The sequence below is a fragment of the Stegastes partitus genome, unplaced genomic scaffold, assembly GCF_000690725.1.
Source record: "Stegastes partitus isolate 25-593 unplaced genomic scaffold, Stegastes_partitus-1.0.2 Scaffold205, whole genome shotgun sequence".
NCBI classification, from domain to species: domain Eukaryota; kingdom Metazoa; phylum Chordata; class Actinopteri; family Pomacentridae; genus Stegastes; species Stegastes partitus.
This window is the reverse complement of record NW_007577936.1, coordinates 35,724-62,870: the sequence shown is the minus strand read 5'-3', so window position 1 is coordinate 62,870 and position 27,147 is coordinate 35,724. Positions and strand designations below refer to the sequence as shown.

Sequence of the window (27,147 nt, the reverse complement as noted above, 5' to 3'; positions counted from 1 at the left end):
CAGATTGACCATATTTGTAGGTGAAAGGCGCAGGCCAATAGACTTACGTGACTGTAGACTATATGTGAAATTGCATGTGTCTGCACAGTGTACTTTAACATATACTCAGAAGCCATTTTACTGTGTACACTTATCTAAAACTGGCCTGGTGTAGCACAATAATCTTATAACAAATCCAACCTTTTTCAATGATTGTAAGAATCAGTATCTCGTTAAACTGTCTGAGAAAGGTGTTGCTTCATTTTTATTCTGGAGTTATGTTGGAGGCTGCTGTTTGATTACAATCAGAAGGGCTGTATTTCTAATATTTAGTCTACCCTCAAAAACGTAAACAGGGTGACCCAAACAAAACACTTCAGCATAACACAATTAGCACTGCAACAGTTGGTCAATAGACAGAAGATTACACTGTAGGTGTTTTGATTATATGTTAACTGTTTTTGTCATTTATCATGAAAAAAACTTAAAATGTTTGGAGGTTAAAGCATCTTAAATTTGATTATTTGACGTCATATCTGTATGCAAACTGAAGATTTGTGGGTTTTACATCATTCAGTCAATACCTCTTTAATGGTATTTAAACCAAAACTCAGAAGTTTTACAAAGGCATAGTTGAAATTGAGACTGGGTTAAGTTTACATAGTTGTATCTAGTAATTTCTCTTGCACTACGCCTTCTCCTGCATCCCCACCTGTTCTTTTTTCTCCTGAAGGAACCCGGTGTAAATATCTTTTCAGGTCACTAGCCTATTGTCATTTCTCCCTCTCCTCTCCCACTCACTGGCATATAGCAGTGAGTAAAGCCACCCTCTCCAATGTGTTTGAGGTATATGTGCTGATTTTGTTTGTCTTTGAGCAGAGGAAGTAAAGACTCTGCCAGTGTCTCTTAGTCACTCTTCTTGTTGTCTCCTTGTGTCTCCCTCAGTCCTCATGATTGTGTTTTCTCCACTCACTTGTTTACAGTGCATGACTACAGATGAAAATGAATTTTCGTGCGGAGCTGCATTCTTCACCAAAGCTGTATTTCTCTTTTTTTTGTTTGTCTAATCTCCCTCCATTTTCCTTTTTCTTTTGGAAGACGTGAGGTCTTGGCGGGGTTGTGGTGAGGAGGAGGAGGAGGAGGCCATGAGGAAGAGCGTGTCTCCGTTGCCAGGCAACGAGGGCGGGAGCTCACCCAGCACCACGCGGGTTTTTGGCGTTCCTTTGGAGGAGGTGACACGCACACACACAATCAGCGGCCACGAGGTTCCTGCACTGGTGAAACACATTGTCGACTACATTGAGGAGCATGGTGAGTGATGGAGCCACTCCATAGTGCTTTTTTTTAAAGCATTCAATAAAATTTAGCAGAGTTTATTCCAATTTGTGCAAGTATTTTAAAACAAAACTTTGTTTAAAATGTTTGTTTTTTTTCGATGCACAAGTATGTGTCAGATCTATATGATATTTGTATGACTCATACACAGTCCCACGTGTTTATCTGTAGTGATGCATTTGTTAGTAAGAATTTGGCTAAATGTGTTCAAAATTATTATCTTCTGTAATCAACAGGAAAATAACGTGACCGAGTATACGCCATAATACTGAAGGAATCACCATTTTTATTTGACTAACGTTCACATCTATGCTTTAACAAGGCGTTTTTTATTAAATTGCCTTCTTACCAGGGAAACAATCAAAGTGGCTGCGCTCTGAATAAAGTATCTCATACGTTAAGTGTATAAAATAGGAGCACAAGCAGTTATACTACAAGAATTACTGGAATCTACATACTCTCAATCTCTCTCTAAATCTTTCGTGATTCAATTTTACATTGCCTTCAGCCTGCAGAGATCTCTCTTTTGATGTGACTAGAGCAGATCTTTCACCTCTTCAGATTTCCTGTTCTTTTTAAATGTCTCACACAGTTGTTAAAAGTGTGCATTCCCCTGTAGTTCTCAACAGTTCAACTGTTTCTTTGGAGTTTGTTTGTATAGTTTATCCAGCTTGAACACTACTAAAAAGAATAATTCATTTACTGTTTAAGTGAAAAGTTGAATTTCTACCAGGGTATAACCATTGTGAAATGTTTTCTAATGTGAGCTGACTTAAACTAAACATTGCTGAGTAACTGATGTCAACAAATATTCATTTTATTCTTGTGTAGCAGGAGCTTTATGCAGTAGTTTGCACCTTCAAACATGCAGAACTGTAGTGACATGTAATGGAGCTTCCAAAGTACGTACTGAGGCAAGTTCAGTTACATCTGATGGCTGTTTGTCATGTTTTCAGTTTCCAAGCACACTCTGCTGCTTTTAAGCTTCAGTGACTGCTCTTCATCACACTAAAACCAAAATATGTTGTCAGTTGAGATCCACTTTATGATAAACTCGAAAAACCCCAGCAGACAACTCCACGGTCAGCTTCCTTCTTTATTACATAACTGTTCTGTCAACCGCAAATCCACTCGTGAAAACAGAACAGACAGCAAGGAGAGCTACCTACCAAAGTGCTGACCCTAGGCCTTTCCCATATCCTTCCTCGGAACAATTTTTTTTTCAAGCTTCACAGACCAGGAACTTCAGTCTTCTGTCATGTCTTTAAAAAGAGCTGGTTGACAGTTGAGACATCTTGCTCTGAAAGATAGGAGGGATGAAAAAAATTGCGATTTGGCTTCTTTCACCTGCTGTATTTAAGTTTTTTTTTGTTGTTGTTGTTTTTTTTGTAAAGTCTTAACCATCAAAATAACTTGTCTTTGGCTTCTAATGATATCTCTGGCTTGTGTGAAATAGAATTGGATTATAGATGAAATTACATAACATGTAAAGACTATTGTACCTGTTGTCTCATGTGAGAAGAAATTACATGGCAGCAAAAACGTCACTCACAAAATGAAGAAAATGTTGAAAAATCAACAGATGATTTGCCATTATAAAGAAAAAGAGAACTCTCTTGAAGATTGATATGGAATTAATGTTCAGATATAAAGCTTCCAAGGCAGGTCAACAGCACCCTGGACACTGGGCACATGTCCATATTCAAGAAAATAAGCGTTAGATAGGAGTTTTAAGTGGGGCTGGAGTCCTAAAACTTAATCAGTACTTCAAGAAAGAATGTCAAACACATATCTGCAGTGACAAGTTAAACAATAGAAAAAGCTTCCTTTTGTAATTTCCTTTTTCAGTCTGCTATTGTGCAGTCAGCACTGTCAGACACAAAACAGACAAAAGACACTTTATTTTAAAATCTGTCAAGTCAGTGGACATTTTTTGTAAACTACTGAAGTGAATTGTCACCTCAGATCCCCTCAAGTGACGAGTGAAGCGGGTTGGGGGTTAGTGTGACCTGGGCACTGTCCGACCATATGAGGTTATGTAATAAGTCTAATCCTCCTGGGTCTCTGTTGGTGCATTAATTAGAGCGGTGCTGGCTGTCAGGAAGTTATTCAGCCACCGAAAAGGCTTTAATCTCTCCTAGCTTGTGTGTGATGCCTGATGATTTTGTAGAAGCAAGGTGTAGGTCATGTAAAGGAAGATGTAATTTTGATGTAATACAGAGATCAAAACGAAACATTTAAAGGCGTGTCAGGCCGAAGCTTTTTCAGGAACCGGCTGCCTTGTAGGTTTATTTGTGCATTGGGTTGGGCTGTGGAATGTCTGAATACAATCATGATGATTCAGCAAAATCAGAGACATCAGAGAGAGGCTGTTTTTGTGATTGTGACCGTTTAAGTTTACTCACAATTGTAACTGTGTTGTCGCTCAGTGTTACTGTGCTGCTCTGCATGTAGGCTATTTTGTGGAGCTGTAAAGGGAGAATAAATCCCACAAGACTCCAGTTAAGCAGTTGGACTGTGTTATGTGACTTATTAATGGATGAGAAACCAGGGAATGAACAGGAGTCAGGAGGCATCATCAGGCAGTCGTTTCATAACCTGCGAGTCACAACTTTACCATCTAAACATCTTTAAGCATTAAATTACCTGTTGTATTTAAATCTGCTCCTCTGCCAAAGTGCTTACTTGCAATGTGGCAGGATTATCAGCAAGTGACAGGCTTGGGTGGTAATGAGGAAATATCAATAGTCCCCACTTAAAGCACGAGTGTGCGTAAAACATTGTGCTGGTTGGTGTATTGAGAAGCTGATTTTCTGGTCGTTCTTGTGCACTTCTGAAGCTGACAATCCAATGAGCATGACACTAAGGGATGGGTGCTGAGCCCCGGGTCAAAATAGTTTATTGCCAGATTAATAAGCTCTGCGAACGTCATGTTGCACATCCTGTCTCACCACTATAAGACTTCTATCAGGCATTTTCCCTTTCCGAAATCCGAAAGAGAGTTCTCGCTGTGGGAATCTGATTGTGAAGGGGCGGAGCAGCACTCTGTTAGACACCTGCAGCTCCTGAGAGACCTTGCTCTTAGTGATGATGGAGAGAAATAAATGTTCAGAAGTGCAATTACACTTCACTAACGTTGATGACACAAGTGTAACATCTCATTTGCATGTCGGGGCGGAAGCACAAGCAGCCTGTGAAAACATCCAGACAAAGTTACATCCAGACAGACAAAAACAGAAGTGGAGAAATGCACAGTTTGACTGCGTAGGTTGTAAATCATCCTTCTCTAACCCAGAAATGTTATGTAGCTGGTGCTAGCAACCCACACACAGAGTTAACTGATTTATACGGACATAGGTTAATGAATAAAAGTAATCATTAGCCAGCTGATTGTTCAGCTGTGGCTGCGTTCACAGATTCAGCCTGAAAGGGTCGGAGCATCATCTGAACGTTTGCTCAGAAATACAGTTTCAGTTTTGAGCTCCCAGAGCAGCAGGGGAAATTTAGTGATTTGAAGACTTCATACAAACACTTCAATGCTTTATTTGAACCCTTTCTCTTCCTAAATGTTAATGTTAGTGATAAAAGAAGTACTTCAACTTTTCTCTTAACTAAAACTAGCAATGTCACACAGTAAAAAATACTGTCAAAGTAAAAGTCCTGTATTTATTTTTGTACTTAAAAGTAAAGAGTGGAGATGATTTCCTTATTATCTGTTAAAGGTGAAACTTAATTCTTAATTCTTATATAATGCTGGACAGTTTAATGAAACACAACGCCTCAGTGTTCGGATCATTCCTATAAACACTCCCATCACCTTAACATTAGTGTCTATAAAGTGATTTATTCATAAGATTGCTTTCTGTTGCTGTAAATAACTAATGTTTGCATTTTACGTTTCATTTTTTTGTAGTATATATTAGAAATTTATTCAAAACAATCCTATTAGAGCGTGCAAAGTTTATTTACAGTACGTATGAGAAAATAAAACCATCTTCATTTTTATGAGTTTTTTTCTGTTAATTACAAAACAAAATCAAAAAGTACCATTAAAGTACTGGATCGATAAGCAGTACAGGCAAGAATACTTGTACCATTACGATCTTAATGATAGCCATCCCTAATGGCACCTCCGTGTTGTGACTGGAAGGGTCCAGAGATGAGAAAGTATGCAAACAATTATCGTCTCTCTTGAACTTTCAATTTCATTTCTTCTGTCACTTTTTTTCTCTCGTGCAACACAATGAAGTCCTTTTAGGAAACACAATTCCCAAGGTTGTCTTCGTTATGTCAGCTCTGTTTTTTGAGTTTTTGCCCAGAGTGTTGCAGTCCAAAACTAGTATAAGTACCGAATTGGACATCTTTATGTACAAGGTAGTTTGAAGCCTGAACCACTCCATTAGTGAAGTGTTTTGTTTTGGAACCAGCCCAAAATATGGCCAAACAGGTCTACTAACTACCACTTAACAAACATTGTCTTTACATTCTCCCTGTAGTAAAACGTCCCTAATACTGCAGAGTTAATGTAATAGGGATTACATTTAAGCTATATATCTAAAAAAAGGCAAGTTTCTAGAATTATATCTATTTCACGCATTTCAGTTTTTAGTGCAAATGTTTCAAAATAACCTTGATGTTTATTTGTGCAAATATCCCCAATGGGTGGTTTGGTAGTAGTAATCACAGACGCAGAAAACAAAAAACGTTGCAGCAGATTTATGTGACAACACAGTACATAACACCAACATAGCATGATGAACTGATAGGGCGTTATGTAAAAGAGAAAAAAAACATGGTCAGTCTAAAAATACTATCAAAGCCGTGACAGGACTTGCTGATGTTATCTGTTCATCCCGTCCATCACAAGCACTCCGTGATGTTGTCACATGCAGGAACGATAACAGTCCGTGTGGTCATGCTTCTGCTTTTTATACCGATAAGGGAGGAGTCCACATACGCAAATGATTTGTATACATACACACATATCTTTGCACATCTGTTCTTATGTTGAACTTACATAAGCTGTGCACTGGTGCAGGATCAGGATCATTCTGTATTTGTAGATAAAAATGAAAATTGGAGGTACGGTGCTGCTGTGGTTAGCGCTGTCACCTCACAGCTAGAAGGTCATGGGTTCATGTCCCAGCCTGGAGTCTCTCTGTGTGGCATTTACATGTTCTCCCTGTGACTGCGTGGGTTTTCACCGGCTTCAGCTTCCTCTCACAATCCAGAGATATGCTGAGGTTAACTTGTGATTCTCTGTAGGTGTGAATGTGAGTCTTGTTGATTCTCTGTCTTTCTATGCGGCCCTACGATAGACTGGTGTCCCCTACCTTCGCCCTAAGACGCTTAAGAGGATTAAGCAGTGTATAGATAATGGATGGATGGATGGATGGATGGATGAGTGGATGGATGGATGGATGGAGAGCTCAGTTGGTATTACTTCCCTGTCATGTCATTGTATATTTCAGAGTTCAGGTGATTTTTCATAAACACGTAGTCTTAGACATATCACACTGTATTTATTTGCATTCAAATATAACAGCAAATGTTATCACTAGAACTTGTCCAATAAAAAAAAAATGTTGTGAGATTTAAACAATGGAAATCAAATGTAAGCGTAAATGTAATTTAGACAGTATTAACACACTGATGATAAAATGGTGGCAGAATTCCTGACCATAAACCTGGTTATTAAAGAAACACCAGTAAAAGGTGACAATGAACAGCTGATTGCGCCATCGGTTTCTGATTCTGTGTATCCAGATTTTGTTATTTTGGAACAAGGCCCAGGTTCAGTCTGTTCAAAAGGCTCTTTGAAGGTTCTGTGTTCGTGGGAGGCCTCTTTGAGTGGATTCAGCCTCTGCATTTGAAAATAGCTATTAGCACCTTCTGCTGATACTAGTGCATCCAGGACAAGCACGCAAAAATGTGACAGCTATGGAGTGGAGACGATAGCCAACAGTTTTGTAATTCTTACTTTCTTAGCAGCCGAGGAGTCCTCATACTAGAAAGACTGATTGTACACCAGTATGATACTTACTACAAAGTATGATTGGTATTAATACCACACCTCAGCTATGACCAGGTCTTTTATTTAGAGGTGTGAGCATGAAAGCAGCTGGTTTGTCAACAGTATGGCTGTGTTGAGTTTATTTTAGCAATTGAGTAAATCTGAAGTCATGTTTGTTTGTTGAAACAGATAAATGGAATTAAAAGCACTTTTTTAAAGACAAATTCCATCCATTTTAATGTCTATCACACAGAGAAGCATTCGGGGCAGAGGAAAATTGTGAACAACCAAAATATAATCATACCTTCCAAAAATCGCAGTATTTTATGTCACTGCCTGTAATACCTGAGTGTTACGGACGTTTGGATTAGGTTTTCAAAAAACAATGTTTGTGAAATAACCAAAGCAAGCTCATAAAATATGAAGATGTAGAAATGATATATTAACATACAGTATCTCTGTAAGGTTGTTTAACCCACATGTTGATAGCTGCTGCTCTCTGTGTCATCAGGTCATCTGGACTTGGAGGGTCTCTTCCTGGTTAATGGCAACGCAGAGCGAGTAGAGTGGCTCCGTCAGCGCTATGACAGTGGTGAGGAGGTGGAGCTGGGGAAAGAGGCCGACCTGGCGTCAGCGGTCAGTTTGCTCCGACTCTTCCTGCAGGAGCTTCCTGAACCCGTTATCCCAACGGCTATACAAGGACACATACTACAGCTCCACCAAGGTGTGTGACAGGGTCTTCTTTTCCTCTTCTCATGCCATTCTGCATTTCCTCTTTAGTCAATCACTCCACCATCTTTCACTTTTTATCCACTCTATTAATGAAAAAAAAAAAAAGCATTTGTTTGTGGTTTCTCTCAGGGTCTCACTTTTGCTCAAGGTTAGTTTATGCAGGTATTTTTGTTTTTTTGCAAAGATTTTACCTGTTTGCTGTGCACTTCATACTGTTGCGTTTCCTCCCAGAACCTTTTTTTTTATTTTTTTTTCCTCCCCTCTGTTTTTGTCCTCACTGTTTCGTATCTACCTCTTGGCCAGGTCACCATTGTAAATGAGAACTGGTTCTCAATTGACTTACCTGGTTAAACAAAGGTTAAATAAATAAATAAAAAATAGCGTGGAGCTTAATGGTTTTGCAAATATCGTACATAGTCCATAAATCTATTTAATGAGTCATTCAATGAAATATCAGTCAGGGCCTCCAACCCAAGCCCTTCAGAATTAACTGCTGTTTTTTGTAGGACAGTTTTAGTATGTTCAATTAATGTATGCAAAAGTGTATCTTCATACCATGCATATTTTACGACTTACAGGCCCGTACATAAAGTGGATTATTTGAGTTACTTTTCCCCAGCATTTTTCAGAAGAACATGAGATACCAACATGAAATTCTTTGGCATGGAAAACGATTTTAATACTGAAACTGAATTAATTTTACATCCACTCCAAGTGCCAAGTGGTTTTGCACTATTTTTTAAATAACTGACTTTGAGCATCAATATCATTTTTAATGTCCATCACATAGAGTAATGGAAAGATTGGTACCCTTGATATATTCATATTCAAATTCATCTTCAAATCATGATTCTTTGTCCGTCAAAGCAAATTTCTAATATAGGCATATTTACCAGGTGGGAATTTTTTCAGAGTTGGTTGATTTTGTATGGAATGGCCCACATATCAAAAGAGAGGTGACCATAACTGTTCAAAAAACATGCAGAGCTTGCGCTATTGTCCACTATTTCTGGACTTTCATCCAAGTTGATTTTGTGCTAAGCTGTTATGACTGTGTCCATGTTGGCAGACGTTGGTTACCTAAGCTGTGAATACACAGAACAGTGGTCTGATCACTAAATGAAGTGGAAATTAGCTAAACAAACTCTTTTATAACACATTTTTTTTAATCTACTGTACTGAGGTTCACTTTTCATCAGTTCTTCTCTTCTTACTGTCTGCCTCTGCCTCATCTGTTCACGCTCTTTTAAAGTCAAAATCTAAGGTTGTGTTAATAATGACCCTTGTTGCTTAGAGACCATCTTTGTTCTTCCCTTTGACAAATGTTTTCAAATTACAGAAAAACAAGAAAAATGTGCTCATGTAAGTCCTAGAAACATTTAAATAAATAATTCATAGTATTCCCCACAATCAGATGAAGCACAGTCACAGTCCTAATTAAATAAGAGATGGGTTCTAGTTGTTTTAATGGACAGTGTCTAATGACTTCCACAAAAATCACCCATTTTCACATTTGTTCTGTTCCTTTTTGGTTCGCCTCTTTGCCCTGTCCTCTTTTGTCTCTGTTTTATCAAGATAATCTGCTCTAATCCCCATGTCATGATGGTGGCTGTTCCAGTTGCTGTCATGCAGATTAAAGCTGAAGGGTGTTGGGGGTTTGTGGACTCTCTGTGCCATGTCATTAATTTCTTATTCTTTTATACACTACCTATAATGGCACTGCTGTGGAACACATTAAGATCACCTTTTTTGCACATTTTCCTCCCAACTGCCTTTCCCTGTTTCACCCGATTTCACCTTTCCTAGACAACTTAACATACTCTTTCACCCCTCTAAGAGTTTTTAAGGTCATCTGTGAAGGGACACCTTCTTGGTAACAGGGTTGCACAGTGTTTTTTTTTATTATTTTTTTACCAATATCCTGATATGTTTCAACTCTTTTTGGCCAATGCCAGAACTGATATTTGCACAGATTTTTTCCACCATATTGCAGAGGACATCAAGTCTTTCCTGTGGTAGAATTAGTACATTGTTATACCAGCTCTTGCTGCGATGACCAAATGCACACATAAAATATAATGCTACAGCCTAATAATGATGCCTGCAATGCTGATATCCTGCTTTCTGCTCTGAAACATCTCCAGATTACAGCAATGAAGAAGAGCTGTGTAGAAACTTGAAGTATCTGCTGCAGCAGCTTCCCCAGTTGAACTATGGTCTGCTGCGTTTCCTGTGCCGCTTCCTATCCAGTGTGGCATCACTTCAGCAGGAGAGCTGGAACATTGGGGCGCTGGCCGCCGTCTTCGGACCAGACATCTTCCAGTAAGTTGCCTCTATAGGGTATTTTGAGAATTGTGGTTAATTATCACAATCGTGCACATTTGCAAACTAACGTGGGCTGTCAGATGCTGTGAGCTGAGGTAACCAAGGTGATGTTTGTCCACCTTAAAGTATTTACTTTAAAGCTTATGGAGATCCAGCTGGATTTTGCACTTTCTTATTGTTTTCAGCCATATTTCTGCTTGTGGCGTTGTAAAGGATGTGAATTGGCCCTCACTGTGTGTATTGAAATATACAGTAGCACAACTGCTATTGTATCTTTTACTACAGTTGTAAATTGTTTTATTGGTGCACATATTCACTGGACATAAAATCATGTAGTTTAATCTGGCACATGTCATCAGATCTCCATAAAGCTGTAAAAACACTGTTGCCATAGACCTGACACCAGCTAACACAGCCACACATTGAACTGACAGCCGTACGGGCAGACAGACGACATGTAAAGAAAATACATTTTTTTGGCAGTTGGAGGAGCACACAGACACACACACACACACACACACATTGAGGGACACACGCAGAGGTATACAATTACAAGAAAAAGTTTGGAATTACCAGGTTTTAAGAACTAATTACTCATAAAATATGGTCTGATCCTCATCTATAAGACACACCCAGTCTAACTAAACTAATAATAATAAGAAAACTTTTGAATTGAAGAACTCGCAGAGCCTACATTGGATGTTTCCTGTAGCAGCTGTGAGACTTTCAGAGGGGTGAATTGGAATCTTGGACCTTTCCTCACTACAAAACTCTTTCAGTTCATCAATATTTCTGGGATGTCTCAATTGAACAGCCCTTCGAAGATCATGCTAGAGCATCTCAATTGCGTTGAGGTCAGAACTCTGACTTCCAAAACATGAATTTTCTTGTTTTTCAACCACTCTGAATTGAATTACTTGTGTGCTTTGGGTTGTTATCCTGTTGCATCACCCAGCCTCTCTGAAGCTTCAGGTCATGGACCACTGCCCTGACATTTCTTGCGAAATTTCTTCATACTATTTTGAATTTATTGGTCTCTCATGATTGTAAGGCGTCCCTGCCCTAAGGCAGCAAAGCAGCCACAAACTTGATGCTCTCTCCTCCATGCTTAACAGTAGGGATTAGGTTTTGGTGTGGGTGTGCAGGGTCTTTTTTCATCCAAACACAGTGTTGTAGAATTAATTCTGAATTAATGGACACCTAGGTCTTTAGAAATGCATTCATAGCCTTTTCCAGATTTGTGCATCTTAATAATGCTTCTCAGAAGGTCAAACCAACCACTCTCTTGAGAAGAGCAGATTTTGTCAGTAACCAGATTTTGTATGCCTTTATTTATAGGAAGAGGCACCTCTACAACCCACATTTTCAATCTCATCTTCTTAACTGGAACAATTGACGCAAAGTAGATTTTGACGGTTATTAGCACAGACGTTCACATACTTTTTCCAGCCTGGGCTGTGAACGATTACTCAGCGTGTTTAATAAAGAGGTGAAAAAATGTTTGGGTGTTGGTAGCTTAGTCAGATTGTGTTTATTTATGATTGTGACTTAGTTAAAGATCAGACCACATTTTATGAGTAATCAGTGCATGGTAATTCTGAAGGGTTCACAAACTTTTTCTTGCTGCTGTACATAAGTTAGAAAGCAGGGAGTTTATTCGGTTACAAGTATTGACATCTAATGGAAAACAGTGTGCAGCCAACACAACATGCTCTTCTCTCATCTTCCATCTGCAGTCTGTCAACAGAAGGAGAAGACCTTCGCGACCAGGAGTCTGTCAGCAGAGTCCTGGCAGAGCTGCTAGACAATCAGGAGGGCCTGTTTGACTCGGAGGACGATGACGTCTCCACGACCAACGATTACAGCTCCATCAATGAACAGGTTTGGCCCATCTCCTTTATACCTCACTGCTTCTTACACTCTTTTTCTATCTCGTAAAGAGTGAATCAGTATTCAGTAGTTCATAATAGTTGACTTGTCACACTTTTCCCGTATGCTTTTGCAAAGGCTTTTGATTTTATTGAATATATTTCCTCTTGTTGTGTGAACGGTGAAAATGATGTGAAGTTTTTTCTGGCTATCATTGAAAAACATTTGATCACACTCCACGGGGAGGTGGTCGTTTATTAGGCTTTTTTTTCTGTTTGTTGGTTTTTCCAGCCTATACATCTCTTCTCTCCTGATGCAATGGTTCTGTTTCTCCTCAGGGATAAACAAAGTATGGTTTTTGTCTATTTTTGTTCACCCCACCATTCTCCAGAGGGGGTCTTTGTAGTTTTTCTTTTTATCCCCACATAATCATAGTCTATAAATCTGCCAAATAACAATAAATACCTTTTAACTTGATATAAAATAACTGACGGTTTTCAAATAAAAATATTTCCATAAACAGTACAAAAGAAAGTGAAACAATCTTCTCATTGTGGTAGGGCTGTTTGCATAGAAAAAGAAGTAATGAATACGGGAATTCATTGTCAACATTCCTAACATAATAGCAAAGAAATCTAGTTTCAGAAGCCTTCAAAATCCCCTTTGTCCTCTTCCTCTTTAATGGCACTGAAACAGTAGAATGTGGCATTTAGCGCCGTCAGTGTCAGGGGTGAAATTCTTTCTGGGCCGACACACAGAGACAGCAGACAGATCCTTCTATGAAAAGTGAAAGATTTAAAATTTTAAATGCCACCAAACTGCTTTTGGGAAAAATACAAGGCCACAGTGATGGGTTTAACAGAGAAAGATTAGCAACATAACACCATAACATGGTGTAAAGTTTCTGAATCTGAATTCACGGATGAATAATCTAACACAACATAATGTGAATATGTAAAACATAAGAATTATCATCATTAACTCATTGTTGACATTGTGGACACCACCAGCAGTGCAGTACATGTTATAAATACTCAACTGTTTAAGACACCTCTAGAATTACCACACTGATTTGTTTTGACTCCAGTGATAGTGTAAATCTACATGACTGCATCCCTTACATAGGAGTACAAATGTTTTCCTGCCATAACAACCTGTAAAGGGATGTAAATAACATTGATATTCAGATGAACCCACTTCCTCTCGTTATTGTTGAACCCTACACAGTATTACTCCACAGAAAGTTCTCCCATAAACAAAATATTTTCAGGAAGAATCTAGAAGAACTCCACCCAAACACACCTGCTTTCTTACGCATACTGTACACAGAGCATTGAATAAACTCTGGCCTGTAAATATTGTTTTCAGTTTTATGAAAATCTGACCGACTCCAGCTGTAAGAATGAACCTAGTACAATTAAGGCATGCCAAACGTTTTTGGTCTCAGTTGTGTTGAACTCATTTTTGCTGTCTAACGCAGTACAAAGAGAGGTTTATGTAACATTTAACTTGGCAGCAGTCTGATTATGGTGTATTTATATACGATAACAGACACACACACACACACAATAATATGAGTCAACTCTTGATTGGTATCTCACATGCACTGCTAATTCAATTCCTGTCACATTTAAGTGTACATTGTTCAACACAGCAGCACAGAGGCTGTAAAGATAATGTTGAAATGTTGAAGAGAAAGGACCAACCGCCATTGTAAAAGTCCGACCTGGACAAAAACCGAAACTCTCTACTCGTCTATAGAAGGTCACCTATCCACAAACCTTCAGCTCCCTGCTTTATTGCTTTGTTAGTACATCTGTGCTTCCCTTTTATTTTACTTTCATGGACTTTGCATTTCTATTTTAGTGTGCTCTTAAAACTGCTAAAACTTTGCTCCAATTCTGCTTGCCTTGTATTCTCGAGTCCTTGGTGCTATTATCTGCCACATCCTTCATTTATGCGAGAAAAAACTGTCTCCAAAGCGTTGGTTTGTAAAAGGAAGTTAATTAGATTGAAATTGAGCTCAGAACAACAATAAGTTGAAGTAGAAATTTCCCTCCATTCATCTCAGTGAATTTCATTTTTATTTTTCACATTCCTCATCTTTCTTGTGTTTTTTTCTTCTTCCTTTCTCTCATTGTCCTTGGTTTTATTGTCTGGCGTGTCAGATGAATGAGAATATAACCAAGAGACGGAATGAGAGAAAGAGCAGACAGAGACAGCGAAACAAATCTGTAAAGGCATATCATCTGTGTGCCGATCCATGTGTCTTATGTAAGAGAGAGGGCAAAAAAAAGTGGGTGGTTTGGAGAAGGAGGGAGGGGGGAGAGAAAGCAGTCAGGAAGATGGGGGAGAAATGGTGAGAGTAAAGAGAGAAACGAGGAAGAAAGAAATGCAGAGAGGGAGGTAGATCTGGTGAGGCAGGGGAGGAGGATAAGAAAAGAAGCCGGTGATGATGTAACGGTGCAACTCACACCTCCAGCCCCTGCACTACACTGGGGATGGTTCTCTGTGCGAACAAACCCTCATGAAGGGGATTATCTCCTACATACACCTGATTTTACACAGGCGACATTGAGCTAAGCCTGGTTACGAACTCAAGAGTGGGTTAAAAATGCCTCACAGAGGTGAGTTAGAACAAGTTAAATAAACCAGTCGTAAAACAAGAAGATGGAGGAGCAACTTAACTGAGAAATGCATTAAAGATAGAGGGAATGAAAAGGAAGAAAACAGCGTCCTCATGGCATGTATGGGCTTAACTTTGAAACACAATGGATCTGACAGTGAGAACTGCTAAGCTGGATTTCGGCTTGTTCGTTGGCAAAACGGGAGTCAGTGGAATTATTGTTTAGGTGAGAGCGAGGCTGTGCCGAGACTTGTTGTTACTGCGATGGTGGCAGCGAGCGTGTTTGTTTTGCTTCACTGTTTGATGAAGCATTATAGAGGCAGGCTTTCTGTACAGAGTATGGACAAATAACTAAAATCAACACGCACTCGTTAGATAAGAACAGAAAATTTCCATGGCCTATCACAATTTTGGCATAGCTTAGCACAAAGGCGACGGTCAGTTTTCATTCCGCTGCACGCTTTTCCTTTGCACAATGCATTCTGTGGAGTTACAAAGCGACGTGTTCTGTTTTGATTCATGCCACTCAGAAATGGAGCAACAGTACAGTACCAGTGCGGGGAACATGACAAACGTGCACAGTGTCCCATCTTAATAAGTCTGTATCTGTATTTCCAAGACCACTGTTGGCTTTTCTGGAGAGAGAACGTGACTTGTAGGCTTGATTTAATTTGACCACCGAATCTTCAGGCCTGGGCCTCTTGAGCTCCTCTCTTTCCCTCTATAAATGTTGGTGGCAATTTTCTGTCTCATGTCTGAACAAGACACCACAATAGACATTAATTAAGGTTTCAATTGCAAGATTAGTCTAAAATCCATCGCTTATGTAAGCTTGTGAGAAAACTGAGAGCATTATTGAGAGTTTAGTTCTTTACGCTGCTGTTCTCAAGCGTAATATTACTTCCTTTCATGCACCAGCAGCCCAAAATTTCACAAGCATACCGCTATTTTTTTGTACATGTCCTGTAATCTGTGAATATAGCCATAAGAAATATTTACATATTAAAACCTATGTCTACATAAGAAGAAATTAGAACTTTGAAAGCTAGAAGAAGCCTGGATAGTGTATTCTGTTTAAAAAGGGGTTTAAAGGCAACTTCACTAGTCTGACAGTATTGGACAAGACGGTATTGTCTGTCCACTTAATTAATTAGTTTCTTGCTGAAAGCATAAGTACACTCTGGACTGTGAACATTAATCACAACTGGTTGGATGAAGAAAACGTATAAATACCAGAGAATGTTACAGGGAACAGCCTGTATATGTCAGATTATATACACTTAGATGATAAGTGGCTAAAGTGATAAACTGTCGAGCAATTAACTATTCAAGCTGCAACATGAAGTTGTTTAAGGTAGAGGTGATGGCTTCGTTGGATAGCAGAGGAGATTTATAACATCTCTATAAGAGTACATACACTATAAACACACCAAAATCTATCTGGATATACACAGCCGCTCTGTTGATTTATTTACTTTGACTGCCTTCATGAGTAGTCCGAGAGAATATAAATGTCTGTAAATCAGTTGCTAACACATTTGGAGGTAAGGATGAGTTCTGGACCGCACAGCCCACTCACTGCAGGAACGTTAGGCCAGAGGGCTTTTCTCTTGAGGTGCTGCTAGAAGTAAACAGTGCAGTCATACAGGCAGGAATGTGCAAGAAAGCACCGAGGGGAGATGAAATTGAACATTTTGAACCTGTACACTTGGAATGTTTTTCCAGCACTTAAATTATGCCACTTGAATGCAAAATTTTGCATTTATCTATTTTTATTTTTCCCCCTCTGGAAGCTGTTTTCTCAGTAGCCTCTGATTTAGAGTCTAAATATGAAACAAGTGAATACCGTGAGAAAGCAGATAATTCTCTCTCACTGATGAGCACTACCGTTTAATTCAGTACTCATTTATGCGTTTCAAGGCTTAATGTGTATTGCTGCTAGGCATTTATTTCAGCTTCATTAGATCTCATCAGCTGTTTTCAGTGACATTCCTTTATCACTTTGACATACTAGTGGCATAGCAAGGCAGAAAGTGATTACATCATTAAGACTTTAATGACCAAATATGTTGTATGTTACTGTTGAATGAACACAATATTTATAGATGCTATACCTATATAAGGTTAGCCTCATAAATGAACAGTTCTTATCAGTAACTGGACCTAACAAGCATAGGGGTGAGACTGTGTGTTTCCAATGTTAGAATCAAGGAAGTATCCAAATCAAAAGCTGTTTTTATAAATACAGTAAACAAAAAGCAGTTGCAAAAATGACAGCACTCAAAAAGTAAGATACAACAAACCTGTAAAACTGAATTGTGTAAAGGTCTGAAATCATTAAAAGAAAAATCACAAGCCAGCTCATTAACCCAAGAACAAAATCTCCTTGACCGATTAAATTCTTCTGCACGATTAGATAAATCCTCACAACTTGAAGTGTTTCAAAGAGGAAAGAAATGCTTGTCTTCTATTGTTTTTTTTTTCTCATTGTCAAACAGTAACACTGAAAATGAATGTTTTCTGTGGACGTACAATATATTGACTGTGCTGCTGGTAACCAATCTAACCAAGAATAAAGGGGGCATACAAAAGACTTTGAAAACCACGGATGTAGGCCACAGTTTGAGACTTGTAATGTTCAGTCCAAGTCAGTTGGCATTGTTCCGTGGTCTTGGCCTGCGAACAGTTCAGAAGCCAAGCTAATGATGTCAGCGCTGCTTGTTGTTTTCTTTGTCCTTCATCCTAAAACTTGGACTGGACGGCTGAACAAGGGCCAAGGTCGTGACCTTTTGTTCCAGGGTGTTTTCTGCCCGGGTCTTTTCAGCCACTCAGACAGACACTCTCAACATACAGCGATACACATGTGCAGCCAATATGGGCAACAGCATGACACTTGATATCTAAACAGCCCATATGATACAAACAGCACCTTCTGTTTTTGAACTCTGATTTGTGAGTTAACATGATTAGATTTCTCACACTCTTGAATAAGGGGATAATATTTCCAGCCCTTCCAATGACCATGCAAGGTCATCCTGGCAGGATTTAACTGCTCTTATCCTCTAATGTTGTTACATCACCTCAAAGGCTTTCTGATAACTTACTCAACACAACGTTGACCATATTTATGACCTTGTTTATGCCATTCGAATAAACGCCTATAGCCCAGGGGGTAGTTATAAAATCGAGCTTCGGTGTTTGTTACGTCAGCGCTGCCTGTTAATGGTAATCCACAAGGGGACTTTTGTATTTAAAGTCATATGCAGGCTCGTTTTTCCATATCACTGACCAGCAGCCTTGATAGAATATGCTCTTGATTGCTGTATAATCCAAGGTCATGTTCATCGTCATTTATATTACTGATGAATAACTTTGAATGAATTTTACATTATGATGATAATGTAGTTCAGCATTTCAGTCAAGGTCCTTAGGTCCCAGACTCCTGCTAGTTTTTTTCCGGCCATGTAATCTGAAATAATTTCACAGTCAACGAATACTGATCTGGATGATGTCAGGACGAAGCTGTTTGCTAAATGGATGGTTTTAGATTTATTATTCCAGGAGTCTATTTGATTAAATGTAGATGATTTATTTCCAACTGCTTGTCTCTTAGTTTCATTGAGATTGCGGTATCCCTATTTCAGTGGAAATGTAACCCTTTGAACCTGCCGGCCAGGTTTGAAAAGCATGTTGTTTTAATTGAATTTAATTAAAATTTCAGGTTAAAATTGTGATATTTCATCTGAATTATTTTATTCTGCATGCCTCAGCTAAAAAAGTTTGCTTGAAACGAAAGTTCTTAACTCCTCTGCGCAAGCCAGAAGCCGTTAGAGACTCAGTGACATCAACGGTCGAGAGACAAACATTCAGGGACTTTTTTGGTGAATTGGACTGAACTGCAGGCAGTGTGCCTCCTACTTGCCCTCTATATAAATACAGAGGGCAAGTAGGAGGCAAATATGAAAACACATTTCAAATGTAAATAGTTCAATATCTATAGTATGTAAAGACATTTGGGGAAAAAAATTTGCACTTAATAATTCTGTATATTTTCAATTTGTTTTCTGAAATATCAAGTCAAAGAAATTCATTTTTTTCTGCACTAATGATTCATTGCATCATAACTTTGTTGTACTTGCATAAAACACATTTTTTGAGTTGTCTCTGTTTCTAGTCATGGTTGTGCTGTTTCCGTAAAAGTGCACTCTTTTTTTTATTATTCATTTTATCCTTGTTTGTTATTTAAATGAATTAAATTCTAACCCTTATTTTTACACACTGGACTTGCAAACTGCATAGCTATGTTGTCACAAACCTAGCTTATACATGCATGTCTAGAACTTGGATTTATGTGAGTACAGAGGAACTTAAGCAGATTAATGTGGAAAATCTGCACTTACATCATTCTGCACAGTGAAAGTCAAACAAGGCAAGTAACAATAAGGGACACTTGGAGATATCTGAATTGTGGTTTTAGTTTCATCTTAAACTAAGACAGCTATTTAACATTTAAATGTTTTATTTAGTCAAAACTACATATATATATATCCTTGTTTGTGATGAGGGCCTTTGAACTACTCTTTCAACCATCAGCACAAAACATTAGGCCATATGAGCAAGTATAACTAGGAAGTCATTGTGGAATAAAGGTGTAGGAGTCTCTGTGCATCACCCAGTTAAAGCTTAAATCAGTGTCTGCAAATATAACAGAGGCAGACACTGGAAAGATTAGTTTCTGCATCAGTATGAATGAAGACATGCTTTATGTTGACATGTTAGTTACTGGACTTTTTCCAACCTCTTACTGTCACCGTGTGCTCCATGTCTAATTTTTCCAGATCTTGTAGTAGAGCTTCATCACAGTGCATTTGTGTTTTTTAAAGCAAAGGAGTTGTGTGATGGTGAATGAGAGGTTATAGTGAATATTAATATATTTTTAAGGTTTCCGTATCATTGGTTCTTTTATCTAATATTTTACTCTTTATGTGTAAATGTGTGCAAAATGTCAACTCATCCCAATATGTCTCCGCTTAGCTGAACACCAACACAAAGATGTTGAAATTACGTAAGCTCCTATAAGTTGTGGCAATTAAAAAGATTTTAAAAATTGGACTGAAGCTGTCTAAAAGTAGGATTTCTTTACCCATTCACACACACACACACACACACACACACACACACACACACACACAGCAAAGTCCTGTGAGTCATCCTCTGAGATCTGCACATGTGACGATGCAAGAATTCCCCAACAGCCAATGAGAGCGTTTTGAACAGAGGTGTTTCCATAGCGACGACACAGTGACAGCAGCAGATGGGGTTGCTGCTAAGAAGAGCGAAGGAGAGAGGCAAATGAAAGGGAATAGAGAAGAAGGCAAACAGAATGATGCTGGAGGGGGAGGGAAAAAAAAAAAACTCATGATGACGAATCTGGTTTAACCTTTTAACCTATGTTTCTTTCAGGGTTTTTCTCACTTCAGATCGAGCTGACGTTCAGCGCGTTAACCACACGTGTGAAAGCTCTCGTGAACAGCTTGAATCACTAGTGCGTTAGATCAGCTGACAGTGTTTCAGAACACATATGACATTTATTTATAAATGTTGCACAATACTGAATCGACAGACATGTGAGCTGCATAGCATAACCTACAGCTAAAGGATTACTGTTTGTGTCTTGTTCACATGCTGTCAGCTTTCAGTAAGATGATCAGTTATTTCTGTCAACATATTTACTCCCCCTCCCTCTCTCATCAACATCTCCCTCCCTTACCCTTTTCTCCTTCCCATCTCCCCTTCCCTTTTTTTTTTTTTTTTTTACCAGCAGAGTCATTATCACTCCCTTTTTCTCTCCCTTTGGCTCTCCCCCAATTCAATTCAATTGCCTTGACCTTTGCCTCTAAACAAAAGCTACTGAAAAAGCCAGTTTCGTTGCATAATTTCACGAGATATATGCAGCTTCACTAGCCACCTATTCCCTCCTTCGTCTTCTCTCCGCACAATGTAGGTACTATATTTTCAAAAATCTGTGGGAGACACTTGTTTCTCTGTTTTCCCTCATTCTCTCTTTCTCTACTCTTAGAGTGACTGTGACGTGAATGGTTATTAATGTAGCGTGACATATTTAAATCAAGCTAAATATTAACCTTGAAAAAACAAAATGCAATGTCTTGTCTAGTTTAATTCATATCAAGCAGCAAAGTGCTTTAGATAGTGTATTATGGTGGGTTTACTTTGCCTTATTGCGCAAACTGTAATATGACTATCACACATGGGTACATTGCTAACTCAACATGAAAATGATATATCCTGAGCCCCCCTTTAAACCCTCCGTGCCTCGCCCTCCCTCTTCTCTTTCCGCCTACTCTTGAAGCTCACCCCCTCCATCTGTCCTTCAAAGAAAATGTTTCCTTTTTATATTTTATGCTCCCATCTCCCTGCTTAACACTGTATCTGTGTTGTCAGTGTCCTGCTCATTAGCTTTATCCATGTTTTGATGTCTCGTGGAACAAACTGTGATGTCTTGGTACTGTCTTGCAGAAACACAGAGTATCCGCACCTTTCTTTAAACTTCTCTAACCAGAAATGCTTTTCTCTCTGCTCGTTTCAATTTGGGAACAGTTCACCACCAGAAAGTCACAAGTAAATCCAAACAGAGAGAGAAACTGATGTGGGAGGCGTATTAATATTGAGCCCTTGGTCACAAACAGTAATCTCTTTAGATTTGAAAGGATGGAAACAACTCCTTCCACAGGTGTAAACTGTACTCTTGATGTCATTTATTGTCCAAATCAGTGAGAAAAAAATCTATTGTGATGCTTTGGTCAGATGAACATAATCTTACTTTGTAGCTGTACACCTGGAACACCATAATGCTTCTCATTGGACTCCGTCATAAAGCTGTTAAATATCAGTATGAATATGTTTCCATGACATAAGTTAACCTTCTCAACCCCGAGAAATTTCTGGGTGGTTTTGCTCCTGTCAAACTGGGCTCATATTATAGTATAACAAACTCTTCAAGACTCCCACAATGTGTTGTGAAATATTTTTTTTGTACAAAAGCTGGAAAAAATCAAATCAACATGTATCACATTTCACCTGTTACCAGTACTGGGAAAAAGGAAACAATGTTACTGTATAAACTACACATATTTCACTACTTACATTTTTTATTTGTTTCCATACTTCCATGCCGTCCTTTCTGCTCCGTGTGAACACAACCTGCAGTTTAGCTGAAAAGCCCCTGAGTTTTGTCGCATGACTGTTGGTCAAAGCTGAGCCACTAACCCAGTTACAGCGAGTAGCACACTTGTTTTTGTTTTCTAAAAAATCTACTGAGTTCACATGGTTTTATAGCGTTTCTGTCTTATATTGTTGTCTTCAGATCACAGAGCTGTTGGATGATGACAAGTGTGAGGCAGAGTGTGAAGAGCTGCCACAGGACGGAGAGGAAGGCCCCGCCGCCTCCGACTCACCACAACACACCAACGACAGCCCCTCATCCAGGTGAGACGGCTGTGTCTTTATTAGTAGATGGGATAATAAGTTGTGTCATCTCAGAATCAGACTGAGAGAGGGTATTATCTGTGACAAAGATCTCAGACCTGAGCTACAAAGCAAAACATTTCAGTTATTTGGTCAATCAGCAGTTCTGTTGTTTTATGAGCTGCTTGTCTCTAGGGCTAGTCCGAATAGCAATTTCTGGGCTCCGGATATTTGGGCCCAATTAATCACAAACATCCGAATATTAATATCCGGATACCACCACAGCGACCGAATATTCGGATATTCTGGTCCAGGCCTACTTGTCTCACTGTGATTTACAGAACTTTGGTTTGGTGTGTAATGGGTTTAGAGAGACCTCCAGCTTTTGGCATCCATATATCTCGCTCTCTTCTAAATTTAATAATTTCCAGAATTGGTCCTCCAACCTATGGCTGTTATATTTTCCATAGTGCATCTTATGAAAGCAAAATGACTCGATGATAATTTGTTTGTTTAGGCATAACTGACTCATGGTAGACCTATAAAACTGACTTATCTGCTTCTGTCATTGGAGAGATTTATTGAAGTATTGTTGTATAGTTAAGTTATTTTATATATTTATATATATACTTCATAATATTACACTAAATGTATTTAGCATGGTGATGTTTGCCATACTCTGCCCAGTTGGGTAAGTTTTAGTCAATATTGTAAGTTTTCAGCTCATTTATTCATGATGTATTTTTGGTCATTCAGACATCTCAAAAGTAGCGACAGCACTGTGAACAATCTGGCAGCATAGCAGGAGAACAGTTGTGTCAGTTAATTTTGCACGTTTATTTGTTTGTGTGTGCTTAAAATTGAGGTAAATGTTAAAATACAAATTAAATGCAATGCATATGTTATGTTTTTACATCAATACTTGGTGTAAAATGCATCTGCTACTTAGTCTTAGGGCCAACATAATGGGAAAAGAAAATCTTTTAAAGTTTGAAGCGACTTCCCTGTTTACTTCGGTTTTAGGCGACTTGTGTTAAATCATGTGTTCAATGTTATTTAACTGGTAGCCACGAGACAACAAATGTCACATACATGCAGGTCGTCACATACACAGGATAAGGCAGTTCTTCAAATATTCAGTCCTGACCCAAGGACCAGAGTTCAATCCTCCAGCTGGAACACTGAGATCTTGTCAGGTTCTTCTGATCTGCTTGATCTCCTTTAAGTTCATTACTGTGCGCTACATCCAGATTACTGCATATAGACAACTGCACATATAACACAATGTAATTCTCATTGCTACCTGAGACCTCATGTGAACGGTGTGCAGGGAAGATGATAACGCTGATAAAAGATGTGTAAAGAGACACACATTTTTCATTTTGGTTCTATTTAATTAGGTAGACATAGGAAAGCACAATCTCAAAGCTTCCGTCATCCTGCTAATGGTTTATGTTGTAGTTGGTGCTGTTTGAATCAGTCAGTCATTTTATTAAGGCTTCACTTTGGAGCACAAAGAAAACTGTTACAAGCTTTTACTGTGCTGTGCAAATAACTTTAAGTCAGCACAGAACACAAAGTGAGTGTAAGTAAATAAAGTTTTACTTGTCAAACACTTGTCAAAATCAAAGTTAGAAAGTTCTTCACAAATAAAACCTTGAACAGAAAATCGAGCATGCAAGGCAGCAGCAAACACAAGCTGTAAAATAGAATCAACAAAACAGAAATTGTCAAGTGGAAAAATATTGCCACTTTGGGGTCAAAGATAGTGTAGAGCAAAATGTGCTTCTACAGATTCAGAAATGATGATAGCGACAGATGAGAAAATAAGCTGCCAGTAAAAAGAGGAGAGATTACTTCCTATCATAGTATTTGGACTTCATAGTCTGTATCTGTATGAACTCCTGGGATCTAGATGATGAAAATAAGATTAAACACCAACAGACCAACTTTAACTTGGAGTCAGTTCCTGACGATTATAGGATTATAAGGTTATTGATTCAGTGTCTTACACATTGATAGCTGGATGGATCAAAGCAAAAAGTTGAGTCCAGGGAAAGACAATAGTTGTCTTGTTTGTATGAATATCCGTTGGTTCCTTAGGGGGAATTGCTTGTCTGTGGGTCTGGGTCGCACACTTGGCTCCAACTTACGGTCCATAAATCATTTGGTTGGATGTTGTCCAGAGTTTCTTTTGACTTGACTCTAAGGACTATGAATCCCACTTCCTTTGCAGGGTTTGTAGTCCCGTTTGTTGAATGAGGAGTCAGGGACCGTTCATGTGGTATTTTGTTGTCCCGATATACATTCTGTGTTGCTTTGAAGGTCTGTGCTTCTGTGGGGAGATACATTTCCCATGTGGATAGTGGTGTCTTTTAGTTACTTTTCCAGGGTCACATCTGGTACCTTGCCCTGATAAAAGAAACAATGAAGGTCGAAAGTGTTGTTTGGTGTTTAACCCTGTGTGGGAGTATGTTGTTTGAGGGATACACTGGAGCTGGCTTGAGGATGTGATTGTAGGGACCCCCAAATGGGGGACACGGAAAACTATTGTTTCCTTGTTTAGGGTCAGCCATGAATTGGAGTCATGGGCTGTATAAACAGGTTTCCTGCGGAGCGGATTTGAAGCCAAGTGTGTTGGCTCTGGTTATCATCATCTCGACAGTGCCTGACTCTTCCTGACTTATGAATATCCAAAAATGAGCAAAGATGTGGAGCAGAAGTGGAGCTGAGGCAAGCCTCGGACTGTCCTGTGATGGTACCCAGCTGTCACTCAAAGCATCCACTTTAATTATTGATACCTCAAAATCTAAAAAAAGAAAAGTGAAAACATGAATGAATCATCTAGAGAAACCTAAACCATGTTTTGTACCAGGCTGTAAATGTGAGCATGTTACCACGATGGTCTACCGCGATGGACTCACTTTTGGAGCCAGCCTCAAGTGGACATTTGATGAAACTGCATCTTTTGGCATTTCCACACTGACTTAAGTCCTCTGCCCCGGAGGTCTCCACATGTTTGTAGCTTTCAGTTCGCATGCTTACTTTTCTCATGGTTAGATTTGATCCCACAACAGCCAATGCCTTAAATAGGATTAGTTAAAAATTAAAGGTGTTAAAAGATTACCAGTATTTCTCAACTCAATGAATTAGTTTTACAGGGTGTTTATTATTCAAATGAGCACTGAAAGTGGTTTATACTCTACTTTATAACTATATTGCTGTATTTAACTATCGTGCCATTATTGCCACTTTTGGTTTTTAGTTTACTTATTTTGTCAACATCCTTAAGCATGACCACCTTTATTTCTGAGCTTTTTTTTTAATCCATAAAGTTGCATTTTTCTCATGATGCATAAACAAATGTGATGCCGTACTGCAGGTGGAGGTCTCAGTTCATCAATTTAGTGAATGAATTGTCACAGTTTTTCCACTGATTAGATAGTAGCTGTTAAACCAGGAATTTTGTGTAACAAGTTCAGTCAGCCCTGGGTTAGTTAGCTACACGTTAGATACAGACAAAGTTGTAAAGCGTAGTAGGACAGTGTATCAGTCAACTAGGCTGACTGGACTCTGCTTCAGCGTGTTTGTATGTCAGGGTCGGGCCACAAGTCGGGCCCTACTGGCCTTTAAGATGATTACACGCAGTAATCCATAATCCACACAGGCAGTATTTTACACTGTCACCGCCCATCCTCACATGACCAACACTATATATATATTAAACACATCTCTGTGCTGCAGTAACAGAGACAAACGTGCTCACAAATGTTGCCGTCAATGTTGGTTTATTTCACATTTGGCCAGAATGCCATTTTCTCATTTTAACCCACTGAGCCTGGATTCAACAGTCAGTTTATGATACATAAGATCATGGATAACAGCAGGGTTTAGGCTGGTGTGTGTGTGTGTGTGTGTGTGTGTGTGTGTGTGTCTGTCTGTCTGTCTGCATCTTTGGTATCTAAGTGGTTTAGGAGTTAATACTTTGTTTGTAGGGCAACACAAATGGATTCCTCTGTTTGTGTCAGTAATTGTGTGCATTCTACTAGAGGACGTTTTTAGGGCGAAGCTATTGTACAAAGATGCACTCATTACTGATAGAGGTAGAGAGGGGTTACATGCAGCGAATTGCTTGAATTAAGTGGCGTTGACCAGACCGTATTGAGCTTTAGGTCTCATGAAATTGTTTTAGTTGGTATTAGTTCTCCGTTAACTGTGGCCGTCCTGCAACCACCATCCCTGTGACCTTGCCTAACCTCTCGTTTGGTCTGGGGGATTATTGCTGCATTTGTAGACCCTGGAGTCAACAGCCTGCACCTCAAAGACATTTAAATTATGTAGAATTTTAGAAAATACGTTTGTTAAATTGCTTTAAAAAATAAATAAATAAATGTAGGCCTAGCTACTTTAATGTAGGATGCTACTTATTTTAGTTTGAGGTACACATGTGAAAAACTAACAGGGTCTAAAGCTCAATTCTTCCACTGCTAGCTAGAGAGATGATCAGTTATCATCATGTTCAAATGAAAAATGAGGATTGCTGATGTGATCATGTGAACTTACTGAAAAGGGCCTGGCTTCATTCTACTATAGAAAAAGTCCATGTTTTAGGAGGTTTTCAGAAATTTGTAAATTAAATATAAAATGTCTACAATATGACCAACAATAAATGTATATAATATGTTTACTTGAGGTTGTTTTTCGGGCTTCAGCTAACACTTATCAGCATTAAATAGCCTGGTAATTATTTCACTGATTGACTGTGTAGTGCAGAAATGTACCA

General features: G+C 38.9%; 1 protein-coding gene across 5 annotated transcripts in view; it reads left to right on the top strand.

The window, feature by feature from the left end:
• The window catches only part of fam13b (family with sequence similarity 13 member B), an 84,609-nt gene that overhangs the window by 22,289 nt on the left and 35,173 nt on the right, over positions 1–27,147 (top strand). For all 5 annotated transcript variants that reach the window (XM_008280653.1, XM_008280654.1, XM_008280652.1 and 2 more), the window contains exons 3-7: positions 1,078–1,290; positions 7,839–8,051; positions 10,204–10,381; positions 12,121–12,265; positions 22,264–22,385. In XM_008280653.1, the coding sequence (XP_008278875.1) occupies positions 1,125–1,290; positions 7,839–8,051; positions 10,204–10,381; positions 12,121–12,265; positions 22,264–22,385 (824 nt within the window). In that variant the 5' untranslated portion in view covers positions 1,078–1,124. The remainder of the gene's footprint in view (positions 1–1,077; positions 1,291–7,838; positions 8,052–10,203; positions 10,382–12,120; positions 12,266–22,263; positions 22,386–27,147) is intronic.